Below are 11,053 nucleotides of genomic sequence, written 5' to 3' on the forward strand. Positions count from 1 at the left end.
CCAAATTTAGATTTTTTTTTTTCTCACATCACTGAAGTTACACAATTTATAATATGTCAACTTTACTGTGACTGTTAAATATCACTTTTTCACCTCTTTCGTTTGTGCAAATTCAATATACATGCAGAGAAGATAAGTGGTACTAAAATGATGAGAGCACATAGTCATAATAAGAGCTTTTTAATAAGGTGCTGCAAAATCCTTTATCCAGTATTTCTTATTCCAATAAGTGCTACTGCTCTGGCAGGGGTGCACACTCAGGATGGTGGTGTTACCATACAATTACCATACAATTACCATTACCATACCATGATTCCTCTCAATACCCGTAGAGGAACTGGGGTAAATTGTAATAACTTTGGTGGCCCCCTGACTTCCCATCTGACTGCATCATCAAGTCAAATTATGAATTTGTCCAATTTATAACACCTGCAAAGTTATTTCAGCTAACATTCCCAACATCTGTACTTTGTATTTAATGCTATTTAGCACATGTTAGCATGCTAACAGTCTAAACTAAGGTGGGGAACATAGTAAATATTATATGTGCTTAACACCAGCATTGTTAGAATTGTTACAGTGATGATATTAGCTTAGCATGCTGATGTTAGCGTTTGGCTCAAAGAGCTGCTTGCATGGCTGTAGACTCATGTTATTTTACTGTAACTTAAGATAGGACCAAGATGTTAAAGGATAAGTTTTTGAAGTGTGTCTTAAAACAATATTTGGGTGTCCATATGAAAACTGAAGGTTTTTTTTATTTGTTGTTGCAGTCATTCCCTGTGTTTATACTGATTCCTTTTTAGTGTGTTTTCAATGCATTAGATTAGGAAAAAAAAATCATAGTCCTCATTCATTCTGTGTAAAAATGAACAAAACTTTATCTAATACGAGGCTTCAGCAGTCTGCATTTATCAAATGAAGCGGATATCTTCCTTAGTTCTTTTTAATACAAAACTCCTTCTGCATTTTGTTCCTCATTACACTGAAAGTGCACCAGGAAGAGGTATTTAAATAGTCAGTATGAACCTGGAGAATAATTACAGCAAGAAAAACCTGTTTCAATATTCATATGGGCACCTGGCTAATGTTTTAAGACGAGCAAGCTTAGTCCTGAGATCACAGAAATAATGAGGGAAGTTTCCATAAATCAAGGTTTTTAGAGGTCTATGCTTAAGAATATGTTTACATTGTTTATTAAGCCTGTCTCAATACAATACTCACATGCTCATCAATACATTGAAAGCGTTATAAATGACTGCATTCATTCATCCTGTTCTCCTACTGGCTGGAAATTGATTCCTTCCTAATGTGATTCCAATTGTGAGAAATGAGGGGCCGCAGTCCTCATCCCGTCCTGTGGGAAAACGTATCTGACATGAATACTGCAGTCCAAGTTAGCCAAACCATGTTATATGTTTTTTTTAATTTTTTTATTTTGGTATAAACTCCCTCTGAATGTAGCTCAATGAGAAAAACAGCTGTGGACTTTGTAGCCGTCTTTTACACCGAGTTCAGACTAAGAGGCGTCACTTCACAGCCGGCAATGGACACGAGGAATGAGGAGTCATCAGCGTATGAAGATGTTTCCAACCATGCATGTAACACAGTCAACCCTAAACTTATAAAGTTCGCTCCATTCCTTCAGAAATCACCCGAGAAGTATAGGAGGGTCAGAGGTCATCTGTGTGAGCTATTGGCTGACCAGCAGAGCGCGAGGAGCCGCTCGCACCAGAAAAGGTCACAGATCTATCACAGACAACCTCATTGAGCCGGGAGCAGAGGGGTTAGTTGAGCCGAGCTCGCTGGCTTAAATCTCCACTTGCCCGCCTGACGTCCACATCACAGACACCGCTGAGGTCAACAGTCTTATCACAGACACACTGAGACAATAGGCGAGTGGTTATTCTCATGTTAATGCTGCATTTATTCAAATATTCTGAGTTCAGTATGAAGAACAGTTACATTACTACAAGGCACAATTTCATTTGTAATTAAATTACATTTGAAAAGGATTTCTGTACACAATTCATGTTGAAACGTGTATCCATGTTTTCAGACATGGGGAGAAAAATTCTGAAATAAGTAGCCATCTTATGACTAAGATTGATGACCAATAATAAATGCTGTGGACTCAGTATGGATATGATCAGCAACAATCCTAATGCCTGGCTTTAATTTCCTGTTCATGAGGGGACGGTATATTAGCCATCGTTAGTCACTTCGAGTCTCGTGCTGCTAGCACTTTCACTTTTCAGTGCATTTGTCACATAAATGTTCACAGTCACACAGTTTGAAAACGTTACTGACCCAAATTACTGTTACTGACAGAAATGGAGAGTAAAATATTTCAAAATAAGAAACCCTTAAAAAAAAACAAAAAAACCCACTTTTTTCAAGTGTTTTAAATTGATTTACAAAACAAATATAATATAAATATCTCTTAAGAAGCGGTCTCGCATGAATAAAAATCTAATTACACAGAAAGCAGAAAAATACACACAACTGTATGAGGTAATGCAATGCAACAGCCCTGCAATAAATACCATTTTTTTAGTTTTTGTTCTTCGTTACACTGCATTATACTGAGACACGGTGTGTCCACCTTATTTAGATATACTACTAATACTGGAAACACCCTGTAATATAATACAGTCCAATACAACCCCCACAAACCAGAGCCTGACTTGAATCGACAACTGTTGCTGACACACAACAAAGTTACAAAGTTAGTGTTTATCACAGGACTATTGTTTTGCATTGTGTTGCTATGGACTTTCTTTATATATTTATGTGGAAGATAGATATATAGATATGTGGAAGCCCATTGGACTGTTCAGTCCATGCTACATCAGTGTGAGGCAAAAACAAAAGAAATAACAAGTAAAAACATCAATGTCCAAAAATCAAGTCTGAATGAAAACCCAAAATAAAGTTGAGATAATGAGAAGTCACCAAAACCCTGCAGATCTGTTTAACAAGCAATAGCATCAATCATCCCTTGTGTTTCATCTCAGCTCTGTACACACTAAAATTGATTTCTTTATATCAAACAATCAAGGCCTGAACAGCGTGGTGCTTAGAGGAAACACAGCTCAAGTCCCACTAGATCCCTTTATGGACTTGTTTGAGTATCATTGCGTGTTTTGTCTGCAGTGCAGCCCAGGGGTCCAAGGTCAATGGACTGGTTTCTACGAGAGGATCTCATCTAGTTCAAGCCTATTTTCCCTTTATGTGGTTTATAAACTGGGCTGCTGTTTCAGTGACAAAAATAGCACCTACAATCCCATATAATCATACACATTTCTTATCCCCACTTCCCAGTCGCAGCAAAGTGGCTATTGTTTACACATATAGGAAGCTCTGCAGTCCGGGGGGTCTGCAGTCAATATTTCCATGTAGTGGCTACAGTGGTTATAGCCATAATGGCTGCTTAAGCGCACTTTGTGTCAGTGGGAGTCCTCTTTGAGAGCGGAGCGCACTCTGGCCTCCAGCTGGTCTGCCAGAGGCCGAGCATCTGGGTTTGAGGCGAGCATGTCTAAAAGCAGAGCGCACATGGCTGGGCCAGGAGGGGGTGGCAGCGGGGGCGCCCTCTTAAACTTCATAGGGATACACAGCTGGAGGTCGGCGTTCTCCCACAAAGCTTCCCCCAGCGGCATCAACCAGCCCGAGCGACCCTTACACACGAATGCACCTAAAGGAGAAACACAAGGTAAGACTCAGCTCAGTCATCAGGCAGGAGGTTCCTGACTGACTGACTGACTGACTGACTGACAGCAGGGGGCCACTTGATCTCTGATTGTGGGCCACACTTGTATCTGCAAGTAGTCAAGAAGCTACTGGTGCAACATATTTCCAGGAATTGCCAACTGTGTGTGGAAGCTTTCCAGACCACACTGGGACTCATTTGGTTAATGAGTCAGTTGAGCTCAGAGGACTTTGCAGGTAAACAGGAACAAAACAATTATAATCAACTGGCAGGAAATAAAAAAAACAACAACAAAATAAAACAAAAAACACTTAATACACAGTCAAGCGATACATGAAGAACACAACAAATAAAAGTCAATACATGGATTTATCTAAAAAAAATTTAACTAATTTCATCAAACTGCTAATATTTACATTGACAATATCTATCATGCTATTTGACCCGCTATTTGGAAAGTGACGAGACGCACTGAAATGGGCTGGGGCTAGCTGGTTAGCATGCTAACATCAGTACAAGAAAAGAAGTGACAGAAATACATGCAAAACAAGAGTTAACATTAGCGTTGCTTTCCATCGCTGGACACACCTTTTGATGAGTAAAGAATGAATTAACTTAACTTAATGAACTCGCAATGTTTTTCTTCTGGACTGGTAAGTAAGTAGCTGTTAATGCTAATTTGGCTAAGTAGCAATAGCAAAACTTACAAATAGCTCTTAGCTAAGTTTTTGTGTATTATATGTATGCATTTTATTTCACAGCCATGCCATAACTTAATTACACTTTACAAAAATTACAAAAAATTCAACATGGGTAGTTCAACGTTCAATGTGCTTATTAAATATTGTCCAACGGCTAACCAGCTTATAGTTACAGCCGAACTGGACGGGTCTTGTGCAGCAGGTCCTGATAAATTGTGTGACACTGGATCCAAATGCTGCTGTGAAGCCACATGAGTGTGAATCAAGTTTGGGTTAAGAAGAGTACAGCATGCTGACTTTCTTCAGACATGCACCAAAACAGCAGGCACCAGGACAGAGCCGAGCAGAGTGTGAAGGAGAATTACTCTGTACACATAAAGCTACAGGAGGCAAAAATGCATTTAGTAGCTCTATGTTGGAGGAGCCACAATTACCAGTTGTGTTTTCTAAACACACAATTTGTCATTGTTGTTAATAAGCAACAATGCTTTGGTTTGTGGCCAGCAGCAATCAGCTTCCTGCTGAAGTGATTCATTCAGAATGAAGAGTTTAATAAATTCACTTTACAGATTGAGCTAAATTTAAATAGACTCAGACTGACACACACATACTTGATATCTACCTCAGAAGTTGGGCAAAGTTGAAGTACTAAGATGAGCTCCCTCTTCTTTCTTTCTTATCGTTATGAGATGAACACTGAGTTTCTGGCTTCTTATCAGAATCATTAAGGTAAAACTTTGGGCTCTAATAGCTTGAATCGGTCATTTGTCATTATTTGACATTTTCTAGACTACATGACTAATTGAAAAAAATTAGTAGATTAATGAAGAAAAAAAAATTAGTGGCATCTTGTAAATTTAGCAACCCAAAAAAACTTAAGCGGATTAACCATGACAGTAATTAAAAATGCATCAATTGTTACTAAATTTCAAGCTTACTGGTTGACCTTTCTCAGTTTTCTAAGGAGTATAAATGAACTTTAAATGGAAAACTGCTCATTACAGATCTGTCATGCATGTACAAGCGTTCTTTTTCTGATCACTGAACCCTGACTGAAACACTGCAGGAAGTTCAGCTGTGACCCGGCGAAAGGCCAGTCGTGATTTCCTAAACTGACTGAGCAAAAAGACAACAAGGCTTCCAGACCTAGAGGACAAACACAAGAGGCTGTGTCTTGCTCCTTGACTGTATTCTCTCCGCTCCCTTGCCTAGTCAAATAACCGTGTGGGTGTGTGGGTTTTGAGAGAGGATAAAGTAAAATAATGGAGCATTTTATCTGTCAGTGAAAAGCCTCCAGCTGCCTCTCCCCATTTTCTCACTGACAAAGAGGATTATGATCTGGGCTGCTAAATTCCAATTTTGCCTTTTTTTTATTTTTTTTATTTGAATCTACTGAAACCCCTCTGTCTCTCTCCAATCATAACCATTTTCATTCAGCCTAATGGAGTATCAGTGACTCAGGGAGGTTCTCACACACTAAACTAGGGGATAATGGCTGCCACCAGGTCGGCTCTGGCCAGACTCACTTTTGTGAATAAAATGAGACATTTGTATTACAGCCATTTCATTACTCTCTGATAGCGCAGTGGAGGGCAGAACAGGGCCCTGTACTCTTGAACATTAAGACGCTTCCTCTTCCTATGGCCACTTGGGGGTTTGACAGGAAAAAAAGGACATTAAACATATAGATTAAAATCCTGATGCTGCTCTGTAGAGCTGAGCTGGAGAGCTTGGTTTGCTCCCTACATCAAAGTCCTTATGCGATGACAATAATAATTTACAACAAAGACAAATAACGAAATGCAATTACACAATTACAACTCATCCGCATCTTTGAATTACCATCAAAATGTAATTGATCTTCGATAAGGTCTGGACCCAAAGACGCATAAGAAGATGATAAAATACATAAATAAATAAAAAATACTTAAATTGGCAGATTATTCTGAACAAAATTTAACAGGCTGCCAACAACAGCACTTTTGGCGAAGGGAATGCTTAATCACATATTGTCACATTTTATTACAAGAAACAGAGCTACTACGATCCGTATCAAAATGTACATTGCATTAATCATCCATCATCTCTTTGCCATTTAGATTCATGATTGTTCTGTCCATGGCTGATGAATGTATGATGTATAGCATGTGACATTTTTAATATGTGCCAGTTAATTAGGTCAAACTCGATTCAGTGCGATGCGTCATCCACCTGCCTGACCACACACTCAACCTTTCCAACCTCTCTGAGAGCACTCTGACTGGTGAGCAGGATGTCACATGACGTGCCTATGCTGATATGTTACCCTAAATGTTAACATGAAGGCACTGACTGGACTAACCCTGGTCTAGTTGGAGTGTTTCTTTGAGTGATCTTTCTGTTTTGTTTGAAGAAGGGAAGCATCAGGTATCTCTGTTGACTGGTCACTTACCCAGTTGTTCCTGTGTGGTTCCTTCTTCCAGAAAGGTGATTCTCTCCAGAACCGCCCAGAACAACACACCAAGGGAGAAGATGTCGGCCTGGGCTGTGTAGGTCAGTCCACCCCACACCTCTGGAGCCATGTAGAAGTCAGAGCCACAGGTGGACGAGAAGTGCTGCCTGGTCAGATCCCCGTCCACCAGACCTTCACTCATCTTGCTCAGACCAAAGTCTGCCACCTAGAGGTTGGACAGAGAGATTAAATGACCAAAGATATACGGTACGCTTTGTGCAAGTACAAATTTCACAAACATACGGCTCAAGAAAGTTTTTTTGTTTTACGTCTATATTTATGTTGAAGGGATGCAGTAAATAAGTTAAGGCCCTGATATCTGATTTGTTGTTTTGTTTTTCCCTTGACATATGGACTTGCAGCTCATGTCAATATGTGGAAATGTTGATACAGTACAGCTCAACCAATGAGTCATTTGTTTGCTTAGTCAGTTGACTGAAAATTAACCAGCAGCCAATTTGATAAGTGATTCATCTTTCTTTCTTTTTTTTTTTTTAATCACTAATATATTGTCATCATCACGTTTATATTTTTTTCTGAGAAGCTGAAATGGAAAAACTAATATAAATACATAACTAAAAATTTAGGCTCCTCAGATTTGAATGTTTACTAGTTGCTGGTCTTCAGTAAACTGTATACCTTTCAGTTTTGGATAGTTGGTCTTTGTATTTATTGTACCCAGAGGAGAGCATCAGAATGTGTACCATTACCAAAATTAGATTTGGATAGGAAAAGGAAAGGAAAGGGCTTGATGTTATGGTTGCAATCTAAAATTCCAGGTTCAGTCATCTGTGGACTGCACAGTAAAAACTCAATTATGATTGAAAGAGCTAAATCATATTGAAAATCACAGAAATGCTTATTCCAGTGCCTCCACAAGCCGTTATCAGGATGTCTTAAATAAAGGATTTACCCCATAGACTGTCTGCATAAGTGCCTGGAATTGAAATTTTCCCCAAATTCGACTTATCACACTCCTCTTTTCAGCACACCTGTGGTAAAGTTTTATATCTCCTGATATACACCTGATACTCATATTTTTGTTTTCAGTTACTTTCTTTTTTCTTCTGTTTATAGTGTCTCAAGTTCATTGCTGCTGTGAAACCAAAACAACCCCTGAGAGAACAAACAATTATGGTCTACACTGCCATCAAATTTTAACAGTGTGAGTTTTCTAAGAAATCGTGTACTGACTCAAGGATAATGGCACTTAATCTGACGTAAACCCTGTCACGTCAAAACAATCTACCCACCTTGACGACAGGGCCCTTTGGTGTGACACAGACGAGCACATTGTCAGGCTTCAGGTCTCGGTGGGTGATACCGAGGCTATGCAGGAAAGCCACAGCACTGCAGAGCTGTCGCACCACACTGTGGTTACGCTGGGCTTCCGGGGGCCTGGAGAGCAGGTACTGATTCAAGTCACCCCCATCACAGTACTCCATCACGAGCCACAGGGCCAAGCAGTGCAGGGGTCCTGGCTGCTCTTCCTCTCTCTCAGCCGGTCTCTTTCTGGCTCTGTTTTGAGGTCTTTGTGGGGTTGTAGAATCAGATGCATTTGATTTAGATTTGTCCTGGGGTTTTGCCCTGGCCTGGACTGTGTTGGTCCTGTCCTGAAGTCTAGAGACAGAGTTAGACCTCCTCTGGCTGTTGGACTGGGCATCATTTCTTTCCTGACTCTCTGGTGTTCTGACTACACTGCCTTTCAGCACGCTCTCAACAAGACGTACAGGCAGTTTCCCTGGTTTTAGGGGCTTCAGGCTTCTTGGCCCAGTTTGCACAAGGCAGCTGTGAAGTGCAATGACATTGACATGGTTCTTGGCAGTGGCTCTCATAGCCCACAGCTCTTGCAGGTAGAGTTCAATGCATTCTGGATTGCTGCAGGGCAGCCGCTTGATAGCCACCCTCTGTCCTGTTTTGGCCATATGGCCCTGAAAGACCACGCCATAGCTGCCTCGTCCTACCTCCTTCTCTAAAGTGTAGAGCTCCTCCATCGCTCGCAGGAGCAGGGCCTAAGGTGAGTTCTAATACAAAACACACAAAAAAGAACTCATATTAATTACCACTATAAAAATGACATTGAGTATTAACAACACTGTAATTGTAATAGCCTACAACACTTAACGAGACTGTCCCTCAGATTTTTACGTCATGGATTATGAACGCTAACGGTACACTTCACAACTACTGTATGTGCTAGAGCTAAAGTTGCTAACGTCAGTGGCGACTTAGTGTCAAAATAACTCATCTTTACCCGTATTCTTCTTAAATTGAAGTTAACATGGATAAAAGCTTCGTATACAATCACAAACATTTTCAATGTGACCTCGACACTATGAGAGTAACTGAATGAATTTAACATCGCGCTGTCAGTAGCCACTAATTTAAAACGGAAGCATACACAAAGCTCTAGCTACAGACGGGCCGTTATTTTGATTAACTTACCCACAAAACTGCAGCTGATATTTCTAACGATGAACCGACTTCAATCTGCAAATCTACACGACTGACAAGCCGCCTCGCACCGTATTCAACAAATATGGCTTTTTTTTTATTGTTGATAAACAACCAAAACAGAACAGACCGACAAAACTTGACAGACTTCCGGGTCTAAATTTGGAGCGTCCCGCTCTGGGTGTACGTGCATTGTGATTGGCTATAAGTTGAATGAAGTTGCGTGTTGTGATTGGCTGGTAGTAGAGACGTAGAATTGTCAAAGCTAGTTCCGGTTGCAACTGTTTGTTAGCAAATTGCCACATTCTGTCACCTGGGTGAATGATTGTAAAGGTAGGAAAACTGACTATTGAGTTCAGAAGGAATGAAAATACTCAATAAAGCGTTTATTTTAAGGGATAAAACCTTTTTGGCAAGTTTGCTAATGTCTTTAGCAAAGTTGATTATTCAAATTCTTAATATACCACAAAACCAAACCAAATATTAAAATTGGTCGTATTTTGAAGACACATTTAGCTAAAGTAGATCCTGGTCGGAAGTATCTTTGCCTATTTTGGAAGGACAGAAAATAAATGCTTCAGTGGTTTTTCTGTTTTCAACACTGACAAACATTTTTAAAGACATAATAGAGATGCTGAGAATGCCTTACTGAAATAATGAATCTGAATCACAGGTCTATTATAAAATGGGACAGTTTTGTAATCAGGCCTTTTAATTTGACATAAAAAGCTCAGAAAGTGCAAAAGCACTAAACTTTCCTCATTGCTGCAGTCCCATTTAATCACAAAAGACCTGAACAAGACACACACACAATGAGTGGGTGCTGCATCAGTATCGTATCGACTGTTTTTTGGTGGAGGAGCAGCAACAGTGGTGATGACAGATAACAGCTTTGTGTGGGTGTGGGTGTGGGTGTGTGTGTTTGTGTTTGTGTGCGCATATGTGCGTGTGTGTTTGTTCTTCTGAGAGAATATAATAGGAAACATGGTGATTCATTGCACTGAAGCACACTGTGAAAAAAGAGCTTTGAAGTGTATGTGTGTGTGTGATATGTATGTGTGCGCTTATGTGATCCATTGCTTTTATCAGTGATGCCAATCATTACTCTTCATTACTTGAGGAAGATGGAGTCAGTCACACTTGACTTGTTTTTATCTTGAAGCAAATGCCGTCTATTCTATTATCTCACCAATCATCTGCTTTGACAGATGTCTGGACGCAGCATAATAAGGAAGATATTCTGGCTGAAGAATTTATTAGGAAATATTTGGTGGGAACCGCACAAAGAACTTCCCGACAAATTGAATAAAATGTCCCAGGCATCCCAAAAAGATCCTAATGAGTGCAATATGAATTATAGTTTTAATCACCTCTTCTTTCAGACTAATTGTGTTTCTGTGGGGTCTTTGCTTGCTAATTATGGAGTCCACCGACAGGAGGGGCAACAGTAATTATTTCCTTGATTGAGTTCAAAACCCTTGCATTTAATCCTGAGCTCCCCACACACAAAGAGTAAACATCAGTAAACATCTTCCCAGCAACCCGCAGTCAATTTCACAGCAGTCACTCTTTTACAAATGATAATTTTCCTCCTCAGTAAGCCAGCTTTTCATTGGAAAGTCTGCCACATTGTCTGCCCCAGTTCTCAGGTTTTAACTATGTAAACCCAGTGTCTTTACATTAAAACACTGGGTTGAT

The 11,053-nt window shown here is 40.0% G+C and overlaps 1 protein-coding gene across 1 annotated transcript; it reads right to left on the minus strand.

Annotated features, from left to right (window-relative positions):
• Positions 1-1,903: 1,903 nt before the first annotated feature.
• LOC111661402 (serine/threonine-protein kinase pdik1l-B) lies at positions 1,904-9,514 on the minus strand. The gene is made up of 4 exons (XM_023414950.2): positions 9,347-9,514; positions 8,155-8,925; positions 6,842-7,067; positions 1,904-3,694 (listed from the first exon to the last, which is right to left on the minus strand). Exons 2-4 carry the CDS (start codon positions 8,893-8,895, stop codon positions 3,450-3,452), a joined length of 1,212 nt encoding a protein of 403 aa, XP_023270718.1. The 5' UTR covers positions 8,896-8,925; positions 9,347-9,514; the 3' UTR covers positions 1,904-3,449.
• Positions 9,515-11,053: the final 1,539 nt, after the last annotated feature.

This window comes from Seriola lalandi, unplaced genomic scaffold (assembly GCF_002814215.2).
Source record: "Seriola lalandi dorsalis isolate HSWRI2012SDOR001 ecotype SW California unplaced genomic scaffold, Sedor1 jcf7180002054544, whole genome shotgun sequence".
In the NCBI taxonomy this organism is placed as follows: domain Eukaryota; kingdom Metazoa; phylum Chordata; class Actinopteri; order Carangiformes; family Carangidae; genus Seriola; species Seriola lalandi.